The 26,350-nt window shown below is 44.5% G+C and overlaps 1 protein-coding gene across 1 annotated transcript in view; it reads right to left on the reverse strand.

Moving 5' to 3' along the window:
• adgrv1 (adhesion G protein-coupled receptor V1) overlaps nucleotides 1-26,350 on the reverse strand; it is a 306,098-nt gene that overhangs the window by 140,174 nt on the left and 139,574 nt on the right. Inside the window, 13 exon segments of the mRNA XM_080765672.1 lie at nucleotides 1-62; nucleotides 1,770-1,992; nucleotides 2,821-3,019; nucleotides 3,109-3,254; nucleotides 4,523-4,770; nucleotides 14,802-14,987; nucleotides 15,875-16,013; nucleotides 16,984-17,107; nucleotides 20,667-20,790; nucleotides 22,425-22,589; nucleotides 23,164-23,343; nucleotides 24,366-24,548; nucleotides 25,593-25,769. The exon segment at nucleotides 1-62 is cut by the window's left edge and continues 187 nt beyond it. Of these exon segments, the coding sequence (XP_080621798.1) occupies nucleotides 1-62; nucleotides 1,770-1,992; nucleotides 2,821-3,019; nucleotides 3,109-3,254; nucleotides 4,523-4,770; nucleotides 14,802-14,987; nucleotides 15,875-16,013; nucleotides 16,984-17,107; nucleotides 20,667-20,790; nucleotides 22,425-22,589; nucleotides 23,164-23,343; nucleotides 24,366-24,548; nucleotides 25,593-25,769 (2,156 nt within the window).

Here is a 26,350-nt window from a genome sequence, read left to right on the forward strand (position 1 = left end):
ATGTCCGCGTTGAGCGCCGGAAGGACCTCTCTGCTGTTGGGGCCCAAGATCGCCCAGGCGACCTGCAGTAGTCGAATATAACAAAGCGCGGCAGTGTAGCAGCAGCCTGGGGTGAGATCGTGCGGGCGACCTGCTTTGCGAAAATGTGTGTTGGGGTTCTCAAAATGCATTTTGTGTTCTAACTTCAAACACAAAGAATGATGTGATGCATTTGTGCACAGTATGAGCGCATCACCCTATACGCTTACTATACAAGTATAGTCTTAGCCTACTATACAAGTATAGTAAGCTAGAGTACCTTAAAATAGATGCAGACCTATTTGACGGTGCATAAACATAATTGCCTTGACATTAATGAGCGTCAACGAGCACCAGCTGAACGCGCACGCACACACACACACACACACACACACACTCACACACGTATGAGACTGGTGTCTGTCTCATTTATCTGCAAAAGCCCTTGAATTATTTTGATAGAAAATGATTAAAGATTAGTCCTCGTGATAATCTCACACGTCATATCCATAGGCGGCGAGTGCATAAGGCTAGGGAAGGCTTAGCCTTCCCAAAAATTATGCTGGGTATTTTTTTTAATATATATATAATATATGTGCGCAGCATGCCAGCATTATAGAAGGCTATTGTGTGTGTGTGTGTGTGTGTGTGTGTGTGTGTGTTGTCGCTGCCCCCTGGTGATCGCTGATCAGATAGGCTATACACTATACAGCATATGATTGACTACTATTGGTATGTCTGTAAACCTCGTCCTTCCAGTCGCTTTGTAGCAAAGAGTAGCGCGCGCTGGTTTGTTTTGGGAAACAGCAAAATGTATTTTTCAATGCAAATATAAAGTAGCCTAATTCAGAAGAAGAAGCTGTGAGTCGGCTGTGTCAGAACTCAGCAGCACCAGTGCCTAGGCTGCACGGTTCACAGTTCACACCACTGCAGCAACACTGACACGTTCAGCGGAGTGACTGCTGTCTCTGTGCCGTCTGTAGAGCCATGAGCCGCGACTCCCGGAGGGGCAGCAACACCGCCGGGTAATCTACACTGAGTACTGACTGACTCGAGACTTGAGAAAAAGACGTCCAAAAGTCGTTGTCTGTGTATAGGCTAATTCATTGGTAAAAGTATGCTAAATAACTCATTTTTAGACCATCTGGGAAATAAACAAATAAATAAATCCGCGGCGGCGGCCTCGCTTCGCTCGGCCGCGAGAGTCCCCCCCCAAACGCAATTCTATAGCCTACCCAAAGGTAAAACTCACCCGCCGTCTATGGTCATATCGCGCACACACCATACCCGTTAAGGTCATTACACACTGGCGACGCGATGCGAATAAGCGATCTGAAAATGTGAAATATTGCATGTTGCAGTTCGCCTGCGAATCTCTGCAAAATACGACACCAGAGCGAACAAATAAAGAGCGAAAACGGTCGCATTTTCGCACATTCGCCACTGATGTGGAAGCTTCCTGCATGGACTTCAATTGTTTTTTTTTTTAAATGCGAATTATTCGCACGAATATATCGCGTCGCCAATTCGCCAGTGTGTAATGACCTTTTACTTTCATTAGCTCTCTCCCAACAAAAATAATATATATATTTTGGAAATTGTTCCAAGGGCCAATATAGGGAGACCCCTGGGGTCAACATATGATTATTGTGGGGGGGGTTTCACGGCAGAGTTCAGGGGGGAACCCCTTGGCATTTTTATTGGTGGCGACAACAAACCAGAGAAGGCTTTTTCTCTCCACACTCCCTCACCGTGGCGCGGCCGACCGCCCCGCCCACCCTCTCCAGGAGCAGGGTGAGGGTCAGGGTGCCCTCGGGGTTCTCCAGGGTGACCAGGGTGTCATTGACGAAGCGCACCCTGCCGCTCAGGGAGTCGCTCTTGGCGATGGTCACCGTGGCGACGCGGCGGCGCCCCAGGACGGCGCCGCCCGTCGTGGGCCCGGTCAGCTCCACCTCAAACGCCTCGGCGGGTTCACTGGACGGGGACGGGAGCAAGAGAGAGCGCAAGACACACGCACACGCACACGTCAGGAATGGAGAATGGACTTCTGCGCGGGGACCCGTTTTGGTTATCGGCACTGTGTCGTGCTTTAGCTGTTGAAAAATAGCAAGATCTACAAGCTCGTAGCGCGCCACAAAAATCGAAGAGCGACTGACGTAGAAGACATTTTTAAAATCTGATCTCAGGTCAGAATGGGTTAACCCATTCAGGCCCGACGTCGAAATTAAAAAAACAATAAAAGGTTTTCTAAATCACGACAATTTTTGGAAAGAGCATTTTAACGATTTTTCAAAAATGGCAGACCTACAAGCTACATAGCACGCCACTCGGTGGCGCGCTATGTAGCTTGTAGGTCTGCTATTTTTCAATAGCTAAATTATAACATAATGTATGCAACCACCAAAAGGGGCTCCCGCTCACCATGATTAGCAAACAACAATTAGGCCAACAAAGTGATTATATAGACTGCATCATAAAAAAATACAAAATAAATCTACAATACATGATGACTCATAGACATCTTACTACATACATCCCAAACAGTGGATCGGGACCCATTTCTGTGTCGTGGACCAGTTTGTACGTTTGTTTTGTTTGTTATGTACCGGGTACCCCCCCCCCCCCCCCCCGTGTAATTCCCATGTAGCAGATCGAAAATAGCAGATCTACAGGCTCACATCGTGGCACGTTGTGACCTTGTAGATCAGCTCCTTTTTTGGGGGGGGGGGATCATTAAAAAAAACACATAACAATGACGCAAGTTCGGATGACATCAGGCAGCTGTGCGAAAAAGAATCTCACTAGTCAAGGTCGTCCAGGATGGTGACGTTAATGCGAGCGCTGTCGTGGCCGGGGGCGAAGGTCAACGAGCCGTTGGACAGGACGTAGTCCAGGCCCGGGGTGGCGCTCAGCCCCCTGGACAGGAAGCTGGCCGACACCGTGCCGTACGTGCCCACCCTCCTCGCCACCACCAGAGACACAGAGCCCGCCTCCTCCTCAACTGTGTGTGGGAGGAATGTAACATCGTCAAAGTCAATCAATTCTGTATCGGTCAACCCATCCCTGTATGGTTTAGTTCTAGTGTCTCACCAGTGAAGTGCTCCTGTGTGAACTCCAGGATGCCCTCCACGTTGTCATTCTGCAGGATGACCACGGTGACGGAGGACGGATCACCCGCGGCTGGAGGCAGGTCCAACTGCAGCCCAGACTCTCTCTCTACCGTGTAGTCCACAGCACTGACCAGCAGGGGGAGACATGACACAGCACTATAAGTATAACTGGCAGTGCTGGAAAGCAACTACTGTTATGGACCCATTTTTTGGGGCGGGAAACCCCTTTCGGTGTTTTAAACATTATGTTGTAATTTAGCCATTTAAAAATAGCAGATCTACAAGCGCATAGCGTGCCACCGAGTGGCGCGCTATGAACTTGTAAGGTCTGCTATTTTTGAAAAATCGTTCAAATGTGCCTCAAATATTTCCGAAAATTGTCATGATTTAGAAAACTTTTTTTTTTTTTCTATGTCAGGCCTGTACATTACCTACATTTTACTACTAAGTACTGTACATTTTACTAATAAGTACTGTACATTTTTAGACCTGAGGGCCGGTTCTAAAGAACAACCTCTGAATCAGAGAATTAAAAAGAAATATATATATATGTATATAAATATATATAAATAAAATAAAAATAAATAAGACAACTTTGCTAAAATATTTTCTTCTCAGCCTCTGTAGGTGATAAATATGTAGGCACCAACCTGCACATGGGGAGCATTTGGGGTGTCTTGCTCAAGGACAATTAGACACCAACTCTGCGGGGGAGCCCAGGATCAAACAGTTTTTTTTACAGGCCTTTTACTTCTAGCAGAGCATTTCTACATTGTGGTATTAATACTTTTACTTAAAGGGATATTTCACTTCCCCCCCCCCCCCCCCCCCCCCAAATAATTGGTGATTGTATCGTCTACTCAGGCTTTTGGGAGCACCCCGGTCAGTTTTTAAGTTGCTTGATTCAGTATTTACTGGCTACTATTTAGATATTTGTACAATAATAAAATAAATGAAAGGCAATTGAAAAAACACGAGGGCAGTATGAAGTAAGTAAAAAAAAAACCACTCTAGTAGTATAATGGCCAATGTCAAGAGTGTGTTCTGCCAGGTGCTTGAAAAGCTGCATTTGCCACTTCTCTAGTGATGACCTTAGTAGACACGTTTTCATGATTGGCTGCCTGTAGTCTGACTCTAAGCCAATGGGAGACCCATTAAACCCACAGTTTGAACGGCATAAAAACCCATACTCTGAACGCCGCACGTGAAGCTGCATTGGCTGCTGTTGTGTAAGGGGTTAACACCTGTGGCGGATGGACGGAGCAAGTGGCAACAGAAGTCCATACGTATACTTTTTGACCAAAAAAAGAAGTTTGAGAACTGCTCATTAAAAGGCATTTGTAAGAATGGGTCTCAGGTCTTAATGAGCTCATTAGGCTAAACGACTCCAGTACCTGACATTGAGCACCTCCACGTCGGTGATGTTGAGCCGGAACTCCTCGGGTCCCTCGGGGAGCCCGTCGTCGTGGACACGAAGGGCGACCAGTCCCGCGGTCTGACCCGGGGCGAACAGGAGGCGTCCGGAGGCCGGGGCGAAGTCCTGTCCACTGAGCGCTGCGCCGCTGCCCCCTGCGGTCTGTGTCTGGTAGCTCACCCACACGCTGCCCAGGGTGCCCAGGGAGCGGCTCACCGTCACATTCACCTGGTGGCCAATGAGGAATATTACGCGGGAGGTGTTTCAGTGACATTCATCCAAGGTCATTCAGGAAATGACTTGTTTTTGAGCGGTGCCGCCACCGTGTCACCGCTCACTCCCAACACATCTCTCTGTTTTTAGTAAAAAATCAAGTGTATTTTGAATTCCAGAATTGTACTTGTAAGGGAGTATTTCTACATTGAAGTATTGCTACTTCTACTTAAAAAAAAACAATTGAATACTGTGGAAACGATGCAAAATGGTGCTTTCTTCGTGCTGCTACATCGGGGCTGTGTTTGACCTTGAAATGAATCAAACTGGTGAAACTTTCGCTCATGTGATGAAAGGCAGTTCATCTATGGGGGGGGGGGGGGGGGGGGGGGGGGGGTAGCGAGCCTGTCGTGAGCTCTGGTTTGTGGATAAGCCTGTCAATCTGTCTCATCCGCCAATCACGTGGTTGCATGTGGCCGGAGGTACACAAGGAGAGGGGAGTCAGGAGACAGTAGAGTAGGTGACAGTCTGTTGGCGTCTAAGTTTAAGTGGGAGTCTAGTCTAGCACGAACAATTTGTCAAGATCGTTTATTACCATATATATGGACCGGAAATAAAAATGTTCACGTCAAGTAAATTCTGATCCCAGCTGGACAGCTGGTATAGATTTGAAAAGGAGTGCGTCTCCAAAGGCCTTTCGGGTGGGTGGTGTCAGGAGAACAACGGCTCTACCAGGAGGGAGGGACGCACGCAAATAAAGTTACTACACAGAACAGGTATGTATTGTTGTCGTCGCTCTCAAGCTGTCTTTCATCTTCTTCAGTAAAGGCTAAAAAAGCCATTTCCAAACTGTCGGCTGTGGTGTGTGACTATAGTAAAATGTTGGAAGTTGCCAGTGAGGAGCCTTCTTCCTAACCCCCCCCCCCTCCTTGATGCCTAGTGCCAAGCAGGGAGGCACTGGGTCCCATTGAGTCTTTGGTGTGACCCGGCCGGGGATCGAACCCCGTCCTCCCAGTCTCACGGCGGACACGCTGGCCTTGTGGTTACTCGTGGGAGTATGTGTAGCGATAAATATCCCCCCTTGTCCGACTTCCCTCCACAAAGAACACAGGCCGTGCTGTGTTGCTATACACGTAGACCAAGGTTATAATAGTGTAGTTTTTTTTCTCCATTATAGCTTTAGTTAGTTTTGACATATTTTTTTTCTAATTCAGTTAGTTTTTAGAGCAGTCTTGCTAGTTTTTATTTCGTTTTTTATTTTGGTGAAAATGCTTAGTTTTAGTTTTTTTTAATTTAGTTTTTAGTTTTTATTAGTTTCAGTTAATTAAATGTTGTTTTTTTTTATTCTAGTTTTAGTTAACTATTATAACCTTGCTATAGAGACAACACTCGGCAAAAGCCAGAAGCACTGCAGTCTGGAAATGTTATCTTAACACGGGGGGAGAATAGAGGAGTGTGCTTTGAACTGTAGATAAGAGCTGAAATGCATGAATAAAATAATCCATACAGTAGAGAAAGAATGTGAAGTGACTGCATGAGCTGTGTGTGGGTGTGTATCACTGAGCTGTAATTGGTTAGTCTAGAGAGGTAACAAACAGGGGTTGAGTCACTCTCACATATATATATATATATATATATATATATATATATATATATATATATATATATATATATATATTATTATTTTTTGTATCAGGTCAGGCCAGCAAAAAAGGAATCTCTCCTAAGCTCAGGCCAGGCCAGCCACAGTCAATTTCAATTCAATTCAGGCAGTGTTGCTGCAGCACAACTACATTGTGTGTCTTATGTTAATGGAGGGAAGAAGTTAATAATATAAATAACATCAGATGGTACATTTCTCATGTGAAATTACTGTAAAGGCCCCCAAAATGTCCCCCAAGGGCCCCAAAAATGTTGGCGCGCGCTATGCGCGCGGTGTGGCCTGCCAGGGCGTATAACTCCCGGCCTGATTTGGAGTTCCACTCCGGGCCTGCGTATACCTATGTTCCCCAGGTTCTATGTTCCCCACTTACCCAAAAATAATTCTATGTTCCCAGGGTTCTATGTTCCCCACTCAACTAAAAAAGGTTCTATGTTCCCCATTTAGCTATAATGGTTCTTCGTATGTTCCCCATTTTCCTCTAAAAATAAAAAAAGGTTCTATTATGTTCCCCGCTCACCCAAAAACGCAGGAAATAATAATTTTGAATTTCAATTATTTTTTAATATCATCTCTAAACACACATGATGGAACATAATGGCCTTTGGGTGACACGCGCACACACCCGCCTACTTTTGGGGACCGACACCACCACCACTACCACTACTGTCTACTTTTGGGGACCAGAACACACACATTATGCCTACTTACACACACACACACACACACACATACTGTATGCCTACTTCTGGCAACGCTCTTATCATATCTGTATGATATCAGTGGTAGACTCCGTGTTCTCGGCTATATTCATATAATCCTTAATTCCCATGTACTGATTTAGACAGAAGTTAAAGTGGATCATGTTTGCAATTGCAACAGCTGAAATCAACAATGGCCAGTATCAGTATTCCGATATTAACCTGCAGGGCGCATGTGGCTCCCGAGCCACTTGTAAACCAAGTACCACCGCAGGAAAAGATTGTCTCTCCAGGTACCACCATTATAACTTACTGTTAAAATACAGTAGAGCAGACCATATTCAGCTATATCACACAGGAGGCAAATGTCGTCATAATAAGAATTTGATTTGTCTATTCTTTTTTGAGTGGGGAACATATAACCTCTTTTTGGTTGAGCGGGGAACATAGAACCTTTTTTGGGGGGTCGGATGAGTGGGGAACATAGAACCTGGGGATGACCCTGAGCTGGTAGATCGGCTATTTTCGGAGAGTCGGTGAAGGGGGAAAAGATCGGACCAAGCCAACGGTGAAGTTGACTAAATGTTGAAGGTTTAAACGTCTGAAAATACTAATCAACTCGAATTTATTAATTTCAGGCCTGTGTGTGGAGTCCAGACTGCAGGTGAAGATGAACTCTCCAGACTCAGCCAGGGACATTTCTATTAAACAGGAGGAACCTGAAGACGTTTCTATTAAACAGGAGGAACCTGAAGACGTTTCTATTAAACAGGAGGAACCTGAAGACGTTTCTATTAAACAGGAGGAACCTGAAGACGTTTCTATTAAACAGGAGGAACCTGAAGACGTTTCCATTAAACAGGAGGAACCTGAAGACGTTTCTATTGAACAGGAGGAACCTGAAGACGTTTCTATTAAACAGGAGGAACCTGAAGACGTTTCTATAAAACAGGAGGAACCTGAAGACGTTTCTATTAAACAGGAGGAACCTGAAGACGTTTCTATTAAACAGGAGGAACCTGAAGACGTTTCTATTAAACAGGAGGAACCTGAAGACGTTTCTATTGAACAGGAACCTGAAGACGTTTCTATTAAACAGGAGGAACCTGAAGACGTTTCTATAAAACAGGAGGAACCTGAAGACGTTTCTATTAAACAGGAGGAACCTGAAGACGTTTCTATAAAACAGGAGGAACCTGAAGACGTTTCTATTAAACAGGAGGAACCTGAAGACGTTTCTATTGAACAGGAGGAACCTGAAGACGTTTCTATTAAACAGGAGGAACCTGAAGACGTTTCTATTAAACAGGAGGAACCTGAAGACGTTTCTATTAAACAGGAGGAACCTGAAGACGTTTCTATTAAACAGGAGGAACCTGAAGACGTTTCTATTAAACAGGAGGAACCTGAAGACGTTTCTATTGAACAGGAGGAACCTGAAGACGTTTCTATAAAACAGGAGGAACCTGAAGACGTTTCTATTAAACAGGAGGAACCTGAAGACGTTTCTATTAAACAGGAGGAACCTGAAGACGTTTCTATTAAACAGGAGGAACCTGAAGACGTTTCTATTAAACAGGAGGAACCTGAAGACGTTTCCATTAAACAGGAGGAACCTGAAGACGTTTCTATAAAACAGGAGGAACCTGAAGACGTTTCTATTAAACAGGAGGAACCTGAAGACGTTTCTATTGAACAGGAGGAACCTGAAGACGTTTCTATTGAACAGGAGGAACCTGAAGACGTTTCTATTGAACAGGAGGAACCTGAAGACGTTTCTATTAAACAGGAGGAACCTGAAGACGTTTCTATTGAACAGGAACCTGAAGACGTTTCTATTGAACAGGAGGAACCTGAAGACCACCCACACCTCAGTAAGTTCATTGTGCTCTCTATTTGTCATGTTCTGTTGTTTTAGAGCCGTCACAATATCTCATATTCACTATAAAATAGCCAATCAAACAAGCCAAACATATACAGTATAATTATGTATTCAATTTTATGATGTGGTGCTGTAGGAGGTGAGGCGACAATAAATGGGTCTGTCGGTATGTGAACTTTGGCTTTACATAGCTATTGCTGGAGAATAGTTTTGGTGTAGGGGGGGTGGGGAGCAGACCAAGCACAACTATAATTATTAGTTCACTGGAGGGTTAGCTCACTACAGTATGCATATCGGGTGGTTTAATACAAGCAGATATGGTAAACAAACACAGACCATGGAACTACTGCTCGTCTCATGCTAAATTTAAATAGTCTTGATGTTTTTTGCCAGGTGCTTTACTAAGGATTGTATGGACGACCACAGTCACGACCGTAGTAGGCCCTTTTCATAATTGGCTGCCTCTAGGCTGCACACACACACACACACACACACACACACACACACACACACACCCACACACACACACACAGTATTAACTTAAAGTGAGAACATCAGTTAATATATTACAACGCAGCTTGCATGATATTTCTATAATCATTTCATGGTTTCTTTATCCCTCATTCTCTATCTATCTAGATGACTGTCCCGCACAAATACCAATTGTGAAGAAGCATATCCACAGCTGTGACCTGTGTGGGGAGAAGTTCAGGAGGAGCTTTGATTTCAAACGTCACCGGAGAAGTCATACAAGAGAGAAGCTCTACCACTGTGACCTGTGTGAGAAGAAGTTCACGGATAGAAATAATCTCAAACAGCACAAGAGAAGTCATACAGGAGAGAGGCCCTACCACTGTGATCAGTGTGAGAAGTTCACGCAGAGAGGTAATCTCAAACGGCACAAGGGAATTCATACAGGAGAGAGGCCCTACCACTGTGACCAGTGTGAGAAGAAGTTTATGCAGATACGTGATCTCAAACGGCACCAGAGAAGTCATACTGGAGAGAGCCCCTACCACTGTGACCAGTGTGAGAAGAAGTTCACGCAGAGAAGTTATCTCAAACTGCACCAGAGACGTCATACAGGAGAGAGGCCCTACCACTGTGACCAGTGTGAGAAGAAGTTTACGCAGAGAAGTAGTCTCAAACTGCACCAGAGACGTCATACAGGAGAGAAGCTCTACCACTGTGACCAGTGTGAGAAGAAGTTCACGCAGAGAAGTAATCTCAAACTGCACCAGAGAAGTCATACAGGAGAGAGGCCCTACCACTGTGATCAGTGTGAGAAGAAGTTTATGCAGATAAGTCATCTCAAACTGCACCAGAGAAGTCATACAGGAGAGAGGCCCTACCACTGTGACCAGTGTGAGAAGAAGTTCACGCTGAGAAGTAATCTCAAACTGCACCAGAGAAGTCATACAGGAGAGAAGCTCTACCACTGTGACCAGTGTGAGAAGAAGTTCACGCAGATAAGTAATCTCAAACAGCACCAGAGAAGTCATACAGGAGAGAGGCCCTACCACTGTGATCAGTGTGAGAAGAAGTTTACGCAGAGAAGTAGTCTCAAACAGCACCAGAGACGTCATACAGGAGAGACGCAGATAAATCATCTCAAACAGCACCAGAGAAGCCATACCACTGCAACCAGTGTGAGCAAAGGTTCCGCTCTAGAGGAGGTCTAGCTAAACACCAGATAATTCATTCACAAAACTACCGCAACTGTGACCGCTGTGAGATATTCTTCGGACATCGCAGATCCTTGAAGAAACAATTGTTTTATCTTTGAAGAACCTCCAGAAAATTTAAACTGGAGAGAAGCCCAGCTATTGGTGTGTGTGTGTTCAACAGTCCCTCCGTGTATACTGTTCACTGAGCAAGACGGTTTGGATAACATATCGATACCGTTATTTGACTTTTTGAGCGGTGCTAGCTGCTCCAACATGTGACGTTGTGTGTTTGGGTGTCTATGCATTAATTAACATTCCGCCCGCTGTGACGTCATGTGGGTCAGCATCAATGCACCACTCACTTCACACTGGGTGTGATTTTGATCAACAACGTCGGCTTCAGCAGTTATGTCCAGTTCAGTTCAGTTCATTATTTTCGGATTTTGGACACATAAAAGTACATAAAAGTGTAATACGTTTGGCCAATTGCCAGTGATTCTCATGCTGCTGCTGCTGCTACAGCATTATCCCAACAATGTCCCAAAAAGGGACAGGGAGAAACATTGAGCTTCCCTAACCCTTAGTTATGATCTTACATTACCATTTGAAGAAAGGTTACTTGCTTCATTGCACTTCTGCGCTGCTTAAAGGACAACTTTAGTTTTTTTTTCCAACCAAGGCTCATGCTTTAGGTTGAGAGAAAGTAAAAGATGAGTGTTAATTTGTTTTTCATTTGCTGCTTTCTTTCGTTTTAGGGATTTGAGCTGTTTTTGACAGAGCGGGCATTCGGGCACGGGGCTAAATATGTGTTTCTTTACAAGATTTTATAGCGATTTATTTTTTTGTTCTTTACTATAGTCCTACTAGACCCCAATAAATTACACCTGGCCACAAAAGATCACGGGATCTACTGAATGTGTCAAACTGACATATTGAGCCTATATGACACACAGGGCTGTATTTTGCGTGTCTTAAGTACCAGGTCTTATTACCTAACTTGAGTAAACTAAAGACCTGGAGGCCAGGTCCCCAGCCAAAGGGGGAGGGACTGAGAGCTAGTGTGGAGGTCCACCTGGCGAATTAGAAGACGGGGTAGTGTTGCCAGGTTCGCGAATTGTAAGCGAGTCGCAGTGTGTGTAAGTAGCGCGTTGAATGGTATTTTTGGCATTGCTTGTTGTCATAGACCTGGCGAATCTGTGCTCACGTTGCATAAATGATCTCTTTGCAGACACCTAGACTTGCGGACACCTAGACTTGCGGACACCTAGACTTGCGGACACCTAGACTTGCGGACACCGTTTCATTTGTAACAATAGATGATTCGTTCCGCTGTAGCCCTATACACAATGTGCTATGACATAGTGTTAGATCAGATTAATGTCGATTATTAAAGTTTTAGTCAGAACATTTCCATGTAGTTTCAGTGACATTTTAGTCTTAGTGTTAGTCTAAATCTATTTTGGCAGGCCTTTGTGTCGTCATAATGGCTGATTTTAGACTTGGTTGCGTGCTGAAAATAGCAGACCAAGCATTGGTTCTATATAACTTCTATTCGATCTCTTCTTCACTAGTCCCTCCCTAACATTTTAGTCTAGTTTTGTTGAAATAATCAATATATTCTCTCTTAGTTTTGGTCACCGTAGCTCGGTTTTTAGTTTTCATCAGTTTTAGTATTTCGTCATAGTATTTAGTCGACGAAATCAACACAGCCTTAGATCATTCTGTGTGTGAATGTTAATGCATATTATCCTCATAATGTGTCTTTACATACTGTACGCCTATAGGGCTACAGTATATCTTGCGCCACCCCTTAACCCTTATCCCTAAACTTATTTGCCATTTTTCACTATTTAAAAAAAACCTTTTAACCCATTCTGAACGGGAACCCATTTTGGTGTTTAGCATCATGTTATGCTTTAGCTATTGAAAAACAGCAGATCTACAAGCTCATAGCGCGCCACCGAGTGGCTCGCTACGAGCTTGTAGGTCTGCTATTTTTGAAAAATCGAAGAACGACTGACATTTCTAGAATCTGATCTCAGGTCAGAATGGGTTCATCAGACCCGTGTGTGTCCGGTGGAAACCTCGTATGAATCTGATCTCAGGTCAGAATGGGTTAAAAATAGTTCAAATAGCCGATCAACAAGCTCACAACTTCTCGATGTAGATCGGTTAGTTGAACTATTTATATTTTAAAATGTTTTTCAAAATAGTAAAAAAAATGAAAAATAAGTTTAGGGATAAGGGTGGCGCAAGATCTTAGCCCCTAATGTTTTTTCTGCTTATGTTTAAAGGGATATTTCACTTTAAAAAACATAGTTTTAGATTTTAGATTATATAAATATATATATATATATATATATATATATCACTTTAAAAAACATAGTTTTAGATTAGATATATAATTTTTTTAAGTTCCTCCAGTTCAGTATTTAGATATTTGATATTCATTTCAGCTGCCCCGCCCCACCCCCTTCCGTTACAAACCCATTGTAACTTCAGCCTTCATTTTAACCATGTCGGATTCATCTCCTTGGTTCTGGTGACTCTGGTGTTATTTTAATTAGGCTTTTATCCTTTACTTTTAATAAAAGGTGAAATATCCCTTGAATATTATACTATTCTTGTATCGCTATATCCAAGTTAAATGTACCGTGTGTGATTCTGATTCCGATTAAACTATAACCCGAAATTAAAATAAATTAAAATAACTCATTTTTCTTTGTTTTACATTAATGTTGTTCAAAACAAGTCTCCAAAGTGAAACTGGGCTTTGCCTCTGATGCCCAAAGTGCGTTTCGGGGGGGTATTTTGTTTGTAGGCCTAATGGCCTAATCTCAACACCTGTGGCCCTTGACATTTGCACCACGTCTCTGTCTGTGTGTATACGGTTGTAATCCACGGTGGCGCGCTATGAGCTTGTAGATCTGCTATTTTTCAATAATCTATTTTTGAATGCTATTTTTGAAAAATCGAAGAACGACTGACATTTTTAGAATCTGATCTCGGGTCAGAATGGGTTAATCAGACCAGTTTGTGTCCAGTGGAAACCTCGTATGAATCTGATCTCAGGTCAGAATGGGTTATGCACATAGGTCAACAAGCCCTGAAAAGGGCTACCCACGTCTTTGTAGTGGAGATGTAGGAGGCAGACTCAGTAGTAGTTCTCAAAGGGGGGTATGTGCACCCCTAGAGGTACGCAGAGGTACTACAGAGGGTACGTTGACAATGGATGGATAATTTACGTCATATGTGTCTGAGCAAATAGACAATGTTACGTCATGATGTACGATGATAAGAGTGCCCCTCACTTCACACGGGTGTGATTTTTTTTTTCTTTTTCAAAATCTCTTTGCCTAGAGATTTCAATTTGTGAAATTGTCCGTCATGCACTGGACTGAATTGGATCTGTACTTTTTCGTCTACACTCTATGCCACAAAAAATGCAGATCTACAATTGTTGGCAGAATCTTCCCCATAGGATGCCGGGGTGCTAGTGGTCATTTTGGATTATCGCGATATCATTATTCACAATTAATTTGGCCACAATAAGCATGACGTGAAATCGCCATACCGCCATCCCAGCTGCACAGTGCACACACACACACACAGTTTGTTCCCAAACATTTCATGTCAAGGACCCCCAGATTGACACAAATTAGCCCACGGACCCCCATTTGAAGAGATATGCCAGGGACCCCCCATAAGAGAAGGTTTTCACGGCGCTAGCAGTGATTCTCAACCCGTCTAATTTCAAGGAACCCCAGTGTGACATGCATAATAAGTCTACAGACCACCCATTTAATGGCATTTCTATCTCTGAGACCCCAATTTATATGATAAAATCAATGTTATGTTAACTCCCGAGTGTACACATGAAACCAAATGGAACCCTAAAGGGTTCCATCTATAAACTCTCAGAGCTACAGAGTTAACAGGGTCCCATTTGGTTCCAAACTATTTAGCTGGGGGACCCCCTGGAACCACTGCCCTATATACAGTGGTGTTCCCTTCCTTACTACCGGCCTGACACCTAGAGGTCTCTAAAGGTTTTTAAAGGTTCTTAGATATACCTATGGAAGCCACACCTCTGATGGGTGTGGTTTAGTCTTAAGGGGTGTGTTTGCTGAGCTCACCGCTCCCTGGTCCTCTGTGGCCGTGAGGCGGGGCTGGGCGAAGGAGAAGAGGCCGTGGGGGCTGTCGCTGGCCGCCACGGTGAGCGTGGCGAGCCGGGCAGAGGGGCTGACGCCCAGGCCCGGCGTGGCCGAGGTCAGGGTCAGCTGGTACACACGCCGTTCCTCTGGGACCTCGTCATCCAGGACCTTGTAACGGAAAAGAGGGTGTATAGTGCTATGTCAGACATCACAAGTGGTCCATTATAAAGACGAATACAATCAGGCACCGGGCTTGCCTATGTAGCGGTCCGGGCACCTATAGAGCGCCGCAGTCCCGCCCCCTTTCAGAAAAACGAGTGGCCCAGGAAATGGAAACCCAATGCATTCTCCCATCGGCACTTCTAATATAATTTATTTAAAGACGGTTACGCCGCAGACATAGCCAACCTCGGATCGTGACAAATCATGACAATGAACACAATGTTTTGGGCCGATCAAATCATTAGAAAGAAGAAAAGAAAGTCAGGAGACAACACTATTTGTTTTGTTTTTCGTCTTGTAAATTATTTGATCGGCCCAAAACATTGTGTTCATTGTCATGATTTGTCACGATCCGAGTTGGCTTTGTCCGCGGCGTAACCGTCTTTAAATAAATTATATTAGAAGTGCCGATGGGAGAATGCATTGGGGTTTCCATTTCCTGGGCCACTCGTTTTTCTGAAAGGGGGGGGGACTGCGGCGCTCTATAGGCTGCTAATCCAGCCTGACAAGCGTGTCGCGGCGGGGTCGACTCCGGATTTGCGAAGACCTTTGCTGCGTGTCACTCCCCATCTCTCTCTCTCTCTCGACCCCCCCACTTCCGTTCAGCTTATTGTACACTATCAAATAAAAAGGCATAAAAAGCCCCAAAAATATGTAGGAAAAAAAAAGTGAGAAATAAAATATCATGACTGAAAAGGTTTGTATGGCCGAGTCCTACTCCTAATGTGGGATTTGAGACACACACACACGCACACACACACACACACACACACACACGCACACACACACATCCGAGTACTTTTCCCACGACTGTCGTGTGTGTGGGGCTATACCTTGAGGACGATGGTAGTGGCTGACTGTCGGTCTCTCATGGTCACCGTGCCAGAGATCTCCTCAAACTGCCAGGCCTCGGCGGGAGAGATGCTCCAACTGAACTGCACCTCGCCGAAGATCCCCGGGCCTCGCACCACACTGGTGACATTAGAGACAGACCACGGAAAATGTGCGTGTTGAAAAACAAACCGCAAAAGCACACTGCACGCGTGTCACGCACACATTTTGCGAAGCAAAATGAGCAAGTTGGCACTATAGCGACAAAATCAACACAAGCCCTGCGTTTCTCATTTCTGTCGCCAGCGAGTGTTGCCAGTGAGTGTGTTTGCAGGGCTGTATAAACTCTGCATTATTTCCTGAACGAGTATTCTATTGATGATTTTTTGAAAACCGATAATTTGATAATAATTCTTTGATTTTGATCATGTTTTGGCGCAGGGGTGGGCAACTTTGACGATGGCGAGGGCCAATATATTTCCACACTCACTCCAGAGGGCCACAGTGCATATTACTGTCGTCAAATATAGCCGGTCTACAAGCTCAAAACGGCTATTTTTGCAATATTTGAATTGAAAACCTGAATACAGTTTTTGCTATTTTTGAATTGGAATCCTGAAAAGTAACCTTTTTTTTATTGAATTTCAAATCCATTTAGTTATAGTTATGTTAACTTTCTCTCAAAGACAATAACATTTTAATACTAGTCATTAGGTACTAGTCATGAAGTAATTAAAGCGGGTTTGGAATTGTAACAGCTGAAATCAATACGATATCAGTATTCCGATATCAACATGAGGGCCGCATTAAGGGAAGGTGGGGCCCGCATGTGGCCCCCGGACCGCCAGTTGCCCACCCCTGTTTTTGGAAGGAACTGTTGCGGTGGCCGAACGGTTTGCGGAGCGGTCTCGATATCGGAAAGGTCGCTAGTTCGTATATATCCCCGGACCGGCACGTTAAAATTACCACCGCTGAAGTGCCCTAGGGCAAGGCGTTGAACGCCTACCATGAAATGTTCTATATGAGCAGGCGCAAGTTCTTGAGCTTAGTCCAGTTACCCTGGGTAAACATGGCACCTTTCCTTTCCTTTCCCCCCAGGTGTTCGTCTCACCTGATAACAGCGGTCCCATTGTAGGCTCCCTGGGGTTCTCCCAGGACGACGTCTCTGGAGGCCTCAGCGATGCCGACCGTCCCCAACGCAGCCTTGTCCCCTTGTATGGTGACAGTGGCCACGCCTAACAGCACAGACAGACAGCAGCCGCTCATAAAACCAGTCATTCATAATTACGTTTCTCCTAGTTAAAAACCCATCTTGGACCGAGATCAGATTCTAAAAAAAATGTCTTCCACATCCTGACAGTTTTATTGAAAAAGCTCTGTTTCTCTGTCAGTCGTTCTTTCGATCTTTCAAAAAACATTTGCAGATCTACAAGCTCAGAGCTCAGAGCTTGTAGATCTGCTATTTTTCAATAGCTAAAGCATAACGTGATTCTAACAGCATAGGGGGTTCCCGCCCCAAAATGGGTTAAAAGACAGCATAAATCCAAACAAGAAAAAAATGGCTAGTGCAAAAAAACAAAAAAACAAAAAAAAAAACAGAAACTCTGAATTAAATAAATCCTAAAAACTAGAGGAATTCATATCATGAGAAGAAGCTTAGCCAGATAACAGTATAAAAATCACACCTGTGTGAACCAAGTGGTGCAATCCCCCCCCCCCCCCCCCTCTCTCTCTCTCTCTCTCTCTCTTATTAGAGACACAGCACTACCCCTCTCTCTGTTTCTGGCGCCCCCTTCTGGTATAAATAAGTAACATACTCAGGCTCACGGACACAGGTACACACACAGGTACACACACAGGTACACGGACAAAGCTGGATGTAGAAGTGGTTGCACCACTTAAAAAACTGAATACAGATTTCATGTCATATGTCATCTACTATACTACTACTACTACTACTACTACTACTACTACTAGGGACACTGGAGTTCAAAAGTCTGATCGCCGGGGGAAAGAAACTGTACCGCATCGTTTCCCAGATGGCATAAGGGAGATCAGGCTGTGAGAGACAATTTACAATTTAGGCATTTAGCAGACGCTCTTAATCCAGAGCGACTTACATTAAGCAAGAACAAAAAAGCATGGGAATATACATCACATAAAAACATTTATCATGAAACATGCGTAAGCTAAGAACGTAACAGTGGAATATCTATATAATGAAACTATACATATAAACTATACATATATACTACTATGCTATACATTATGTACTATGACGTGCTATGACTATACATACAATGCAATTATAGTGCTGTCTAGTACATAACGTGCTATGAGTCTGTATCAAATGCTATCGAAGTCTACAGGAATGCTATCTAAGGGGTGGATGGTGACGGTCCCTGCTGACATCCACACCACTACTGCACATTAAATTAACCATGATCGTCCGATCATTCATATTTAAAATGCATTGTGAGCTTGTAGGTCGACTATCTTCGGAACACAAGGTTCGACTATCAGTTAAAATGCACGTCAACTATAGTGACGATCAGCAGTTTCATTCACCATTTCACAAGGTGCAATGAATGGAGTGAAAGACTTCATGTTTTGCTCATAGGAGATGCACTGCACAAACCGTATTTAAGTCTGCAAAGATGTGTTAACTAGCAGAAATATATAAAGCTAAAACCCTATACAAACCTACATCGACAGTTTTCAAACTGTCCTGGTGACAGGCACTTACGTACAATTTGGAGGTATTTGTAATTTACTTGAGTATTTCCATTTTCAAAAAACTTTTACTTCTACGCATCTTAGATCTATTGCACTTTTACTACTACTATTATTACATGAACCCAATTTGAAAACTTGAATTGAGACATTCTTCATGAGTACTTTTACTTGTTGGTACTTTAAGTACATTTTGATGGCAATACTTGTGTACTTTTACTCAAGTGCACTTTGAATTACGGATTTCTTTGTTGAGTATTTCTATATTGCAGTATTGATATTTTTACTTAAGTAAAACATTTGAGTACTTTTTCCACCACACAAAGAAGCAGTCACTAGATGTTTGGACATTGTTGACATTCTCTCCACGGGACAACAGGCATGAAACTTACTGATTGTAGCTTTCATTGTTTTACATTGGGAGGTGCAGAGTTTTCCAGATTTTTTCCCCCATACAAAAATAAATAAGTTATTGTATAGCTTGGCATCATGGCAATACAAAATATTCTGATTCATTGCTTCACTGATTCATTGCTGGACTTTATGAAAAGAAACATTTGTGTTGGATGTGATTAGCACATTTAAATCATACAGATTTATGTTTTCGGCCGTGTGTGTGTGTGTGTGTGTGTGTGTGTGTGTGTGTGTGTGTTCCTGTTCAGCGGAGCGTTACTACACACACAAACCCTTTAACCACTCAGACCCTCCATACTTGGCTAAACGGACCCTGGTTGCAATTGTATTATTTTATTAGTTTCTTTTTCCTCAATCTACACCACATTTCTTCGCCAAAAATAGGCGCATTCGAATCTCGTCCCCGAAAACTAAAAACTAATAAAAAACGAATTATAACTAAAGCCTTTTTCACTAAATAAAAACTAAACTAGCTAACCCACTTTAATTAACCAATTAAAACGGGACTGAAATCGAAAAAACAAAAAGTCAAAACAAACTAAAACTAGAAACTAATCTTGCCACTCGGTGCACACGGGTATTTCGATCTACAACAAATCTTTTTGGCCAAAAATGTTATTGTATTACAGGTAATTACTGATGACGTTTTTGGCATAATCTTGTACTGCCTGTACTGTTAATCGTATAAATGAAGCATTCAAACAATCATCAGCTTGTAGATCTGCTCTTTTGCCGAATGTCCAGTGGCGCATTATGATAAGACATACACCGTTTAAAATGTTCAGTGGCGATCATTACGATAAGACATGACCAAGACTGACCAAATGTGGTGGTAGCAAAGCGTAATGATGTGAGTCTTCTTACTCAGTGCCCTACCAAACTGAAATAAAACGACAAACTGAAACAAAAAGGTTTAATGACGAAGTCAAACTCTGGTTGAAATCGGGCCAGCCGCCAGAGGTGCGAACACTAATGTGTAAAACATGTTATTGTACTTATGTATTGGATGTATTAGTATTTTTAATGTAAAGGATTGTTTTAGGTGGAGGTACGGAACTATAGAAAGGCCTAACCTCTCAAGACAAATCAAAGCTGGAAAGAGTAGTACGTCGCGCATCAAATAACATTGGATGAAGCCCCCATACACTTTCCTCACTCTATTCCACCAGAATAATTAGGAAGGCAAATAAAATCATTGCAGACAACTCCCATCCTGCACATCACCTCTTCAATCTCCTCCCATCGGGTAGGAGATACAGAAGTATCAAGAGCTCAACATCTCGCTTCAGAGATAGCACTCACCCCGTAGCCATTAGACATCTGAACTCGTAGAAATATGCATATAGCACTTTAAAAAACTGAATGTAATTTCCTATGCTGCTGGTTTTTGTATTGTATTGTCCTTCTTGTTTGTGTATCTATGGTTGTCTGTATTATGTTGAGTATGAACCAAGACAAATTCCTATCAACTTGTTGACATGGCAAATAAATGATTGAATCTTAACCAGGGACTGGGGTTGCAAATTAGCCTTGGCTACAAACCCATATACATTGCAACGGTTTCATGTTCTTACCACTTGATACATTGTTTTTTTGTATTGTCCCTGTTAAATAAACATATAAATAAAAAAAGTATTCAGTACAAACCGTTTAAAGGGTCAATGACGGCGACTCCGCTGGCGTCTGGAAGCAGCCTGACGCTGAAGCTCTCGTCGCCTTCCAGGACCGCGTCCGCCAGCACGCTGATGTCAAACGTCTTCCTGGACTCGCTCTGTGGACGTTTGGAGAACATACTGTAGAACAGAAACCTCTTATCTCCATATTCTAACCAGTGGAGTCAATTTGGCTATGGCAAGCTATGGTAACAGTGCCATATACAGTGCCTTATTGGCTTCAATGGAGAAATGTAGGGAAACAATGCTGAGATGACGCCATTACTTCTAAACTGTTGATCATAGTTTTGATCATAGTTTTGGACATGGACATACAGTATGAGGTTTCCACCCGACAGAGACGACAAGGGAAATGCAATAAACACCATGGGGTGATTCCAAAATGAAAAACATATGCCCAAAATGATCATGGCTGAATATCGATATGAAACGTAATCCCTTCTAGTTAAAATATACAACAGATCGGAAGTTTTCACCCCAAATGTTTTCAGCCCAGACATCAAATATCGTCAGATACTCCGGTCAACCAAGTACAGGGTTCTTATTGTTTGTACCTCAGTGAAGTGCAGGGTGCCAGTGAGAGGCGACAGGTCGTATTACGGCATTCTTATTGTACCTCAGTGAAGTGCAGGGTGCCAGTGAGAGGCGACAGGTCGTATTACGGCATTCTTATTGTACCTCAGTGAAGTGCAGGGTGCCAGTGAGAGGCGACAGGTCGTATTACGGTATTCTTATTGTACCTCAGTGAAGTGCAGGGTGCCAGTGAGAGGCGACAGGTCGTATTACGGCATTCTTATTGTACCTCAGTGAAGTGCAGGGTGCCAGCGAGAGGCGACAGGTCGTATTACGGCATTCTTATTGTACCTCAGTGAAGTGCAGGGTGCCAGCGAGAGGCGACAGGTCGTATTACGGTATTCTTATTGTACCTCAGTGAAGTGCAGGGTGCCAGCGGGAGGCGACAGGTCGTATTACGGTATTCTTATTGTACCTCAGTGAAGTGCAGGGTGCCAGCGAGAGGCGACAGGTCGTATTACGGTATTCTTATTGTACCTCAGTGAAGTGCAGGGTGCCAGCGAGAGGCGACAGGTCGTATTACGGTATTCTTATTGTACCTCAGTGAAGTGCAGGGTGCCAGCGGGAGGCGACAGGTCGTATTACGGTATTCTTATTGTACCTCAGTGAAGTGCAGGGTGCCAGCGAGAGGCGACAGGTCGTATTACGGTATTCTTATTGTACCTCAGTGAAGTGCAGGGTGCCAGCGGGAGGCGACAGGTCGTATTACGGTATTCTTATTGTACCTCAGTGAAGTGCAGGGTGCCAGCGGGAGGCGACAGGTCGTATTACGGTATTCTTATTGTACCTCAGTGAAGTGCAGGGTGCCAGTGAGAGGCGACAGGTCGTATTACGGTATTCTTATTGTACCTCAGTGAAGTGCAGGGTGCCAGCGAGAGGCGACAGGTCGTATTACGGTATCCTTATTGTACCTCAGTGAAGTGCAGGGTGCCAGCGAGAGGCGACAGGTCGTATTACGGTATTCTTATTGTACCTCAGTGAAGTGCAGGGTGCCAGTGAGAGGCGACAGGTCGTATTACGGTATTCTTATTGTACCTCAGTGAAGTGCAGGGTGCCAGTGAGAGGCGACAGGTCGTATTACGGTATTCTTATTGTACCTCAGTGAAGTGCAGGGTGCCAGCGAGAGGCGACAGGTCGTATTACGGTATCCTTATTGTACCTCAGTGAAGTGCAGGGTGCCAGCGAGAGGCGACAGGTCGTGCACGGCTTGGTCATCCAGTCTCCAGATCATGCTGACCGCTCCGCTGCCTCCAGCGCTCCGAACCACCGCCAGCGTCGCCGTGGCAGCCGGGTCATCGGACGATTCTGGCTCGCTCACAGTAAACTAGAAGGGGGAGGAGTTATAACACACACACACACACACACACACACTTTTTGATTTGCGCAGTTTACAGTTTACTGTATTTTGTTGTCGTCCGTTTTTAGGTTAGCCTTGGGTGTGTGCGCGCGCGAGTGCGTGAGTGAGTGATGGTCTGTCTGTGTGTACTTGTATTACTATACTTGTGTGGACAATTTGTTCCTCAAAAGTATAGAAGAATTTTAGAAATAGACATTGTAGGGGCACGGTGGCACAGTTGGCAGTGCTGTCGCCTCACAGCTAGAAGGTCCTGGGTTCGATTCCCGCTCGGGACGCTGTGGGTGCTGGCGGCGTGTTTCCTCCTCCGCGTCATCAGTGCCCACACCCGAAGGCGGGGTTGGCGAAAGGGCCTTTCTGTGTGGAGTTTGCATGTTCTCCCCGTGTCCCCTAGGGTAGGTACCCTCACAAAAAACATACTTAGTTGCCCGTTAGTCTAGTGGTGTGTGTGTGTGTGTGTGTGTGTGTGTGTGTGTGTGTGTGTGTGTGTGTGTGTGTGTGTGTGCCCTGATACATAGGACAAACGGTGGGTTTTTAGACTTACTTCCAGCTCCTCAAATCCGAATCGTCCGAGAGGCGAGTCATTGGGCGGTATGGTGACCGTCAGTGAGGTCGGCGCCCCCAGTCGCGCCCCACCAATCACGCGCGACAGAGTCACGGCAAAGGTCTCGTCTGACTCCACCTCCTCGTCATCCACGATGGTGATTTCGATCGTTGCTTCGTCCTGGAAAAACCAGAGTGAGTGTGTGACTTATTTTCTGTTCTACATACTCTCATTCTTAGTGTGCATAATGGTTTCATTAACCACTGTCCCATATCATCACTGTCGGGGAGAAACCTCTTATCTCCATATTTTAACTATTTGTGGGGTTTTTTTTTAGCAAGTGAACGGCCCTATAACTTGATCATACTACGGCGTCACACAAAAAGCAGGGCCGTGCAGAGAGCACTGAGGGGGCAGGGGCTCAAACCCCAGAAAGGGGCACATGTACAGTACGCGCCCACATGGAGCAGGCCAATTTTTGGGGAGGGTCTTTTTGTGTGGTCCGTACCATGTGCCCTTTCATGTCATTGGACAGAAAAATAAGAGATACGTTCTCATTAGTCTGAAACTAAAACTGACACATGGCCCCCCCACATAAGCCCTTATTTCCCCCTCCCCACATAAGCCCTGATTTGCCCCCTCCCCACATAAGCCCTCCTAGCGCCCTCCTAATGCTATTTTTTTAACATTGAAAAAAGGCAAAATATGGTCAAAATATATCCTGTGAGCTAGCTCAGGCAGATATACTCGAGAGGTTTAGCTCTGCTACAATTCACACTTGTAAATTACCAGTAAGACGCGCAAACGCGGGAAGCGAACGCAGCTGAGACCCTGCAGATCATGTCTGTCTGTCTGTGTGTCTGTCTGTCTGTGTGTCTGTCCCGCTGTTACTGTATATGTGGACCTGGCCCCTTTTGTGCCCATATATGGAGCTGAGTGGACCTGGCCCCTTTTGTGCCCATATATGGAGCTGAGTGATTGCTGATGCAACACACTCCATATTTGGATAGCGGTACAGACAGACAGACACACAGACACACAGACAGACACACAGACAGACAGACATGACAGACAGGTCTCATAGTAAGTGCTCACTGCGTTCGCAAAAATGTATGTGCTCAAGCTATTAACGTTCTCACTCTGTGTGTAGGGTGTCTGCATCTGACTGAACTTCAGGACCAAACAGAAACACATTTCCTCACCTGTCCCTCTAGTAAAGTGACATTTCCAGAGGCGGGGCCAAAGTCATCGAGGCCTGCTGTGATTGGCTGAGCCTCCCAGTAGAGTATCACTCTGCCGGTGCTCCCGGCCAATCGTGCCACTGTGAGGCGGACGAGGTTGGCCGGTGGGGGCATCTCATAGGCCAGGACCCTTCCAGACTCATCCTGGGAGAAACGTTCACGGTAAAAGTAACATAATAATTATGATTAAAGTGAAACCTTAGACTTAGCCAATTTACTCCCGTCTACGTCACCCAAAAGAGAGATTGTATGTTCGCCTGGGACTCAAACTGGTGAAAATAACAGATCTACAAGCTCACAACGTGTCGCTTTGCGCCACATTATGAGCTTGTAGATCAGCTATTTTCACTACTTTTTTAATTTGTTTTCCAAATTATGTAATTTCTCAGGTTTTTACCAACCCGGTGGTCACCTTATCACCTAAAACTGGAGTATGAATAGTGGCTCATACATACTCCAGTTTTAGGTGATAGCTTATCACCTAAAACGGTGATAAGAGTTGAGGCCGTCATACTCGCGGTGACGTCCTTAAGGATTGACCCCGCCTCCCTGTGGTTTACCCAACGTCTAGACCAATCAGTGAACGGGGGGTGATAGCTCCAGAGTGAAAAGACTTGTCGGCTAAAATCGTGGAGATTGTGTATATTTGTGTATATGGTGTATTTTGCCCTGCTACTAAAAAGAAAAAAAGTAGGACAGGTGACTTGTTGTATTTATGCATAGGTATTTTAAGGTGTATTATGGATGTTGTATTGGCTGGTTCAAAATGTAACATTGATGATGTGGTTTTGAAGTGTAATTTTTATTTCTGCCTCTTGGCCAGTTCCCACTTGTAAAAGAGACGCAGTCTCAATGTGATTTTACTGGTTAAATAAAGGTTAAATAAATTTTTTTTAAAAATTGTCCGATAGTAAAAACACAGAGAGATGGGTCTGTGTCCGCGGTGATCGCTGACCATCACCGCGACTGACGTAGTGGTGTAGTTTTCCAACCCTTTAAAAAACTACACCGCGGTGATATGCGATCACCAAAAAACTGGAGTATGTATGAGCCTTACGGCCAAAGCTACACCGGGCATGTGTGCGCTTGACGTAAGCGCAACGGCGCGCACAAAGTATGCGTGCGAAATGCCCCGTGGCTACACCAGATCTGTGGCGCGCGTGGGGACGCCACTATGAGTTCCCATACCTGGGACACGTTGAACTGCAGCACTCCTCTGGGGTCGTCGTTCTCCTGGATGCTGACCTCGGCCACCTCCATGCCGGGCCTCTTCAGAGTGGGCTGGCCCGGCCCCACGGCTCCTCCAATCAGCTCCAGGCCCGTGATGTTCACCAGGAACACCTCCGCCAGCTCCGGGATGTCGTCCTGCACGCGCACACACACACACACACACACACAGTTACGACAAACGGCGGCACAGTGCGTGGATATGGACGCACATCAACGATATTAACCCATTTTGGGGGGCGGGGGAACCCCTTTTGGTGTTTTAAACATTGTGTTATAATTTAGCTATTGAAAAATAGCAGATCTACAAGCTCAGATCTACGAGCTGCGCGCACGCACACACACACGCGCACACACACACACACGCACGCGCACACGCACACACACACAGACACAGACACACAGACAGACACAGACACAGACACACAAGCACACGCACTTTTAACAAGCCTCGAGTTTATAGTTTCTAAATTGAGTTTGGTGGTCAGCGTTGTGCTGACAGCGCGGCTGCCTGTGCTCTCGCACGAGCCAAATAATAGGAAGAGCTGCACACCGTCAACGCAAGAAACTTAACCCATTCTGACCCGAGATCAGATTAAAAAAAATGTCTTCTTACATCCTGACAGTTTTCATTCTGACCCGAGATCAGATTAAAAAAAATGTCTTCTACATCCTGACGGTTTTCATTCTGACCCCGAGATCAGATTCGAAAAATGTCT

The sequence above is a fragment of the Protomyctophum bolini genome, assembly GCF_963924005.1.
Source record: "Protomyctophum bolini genome assembly, chromosome: 6".
NCBI lineage: Eukaryota > Metazoa > Chordata > Actinopteri > Myctophiformes > Myctophidae > Protomyctophum > Protomyctophum bolini.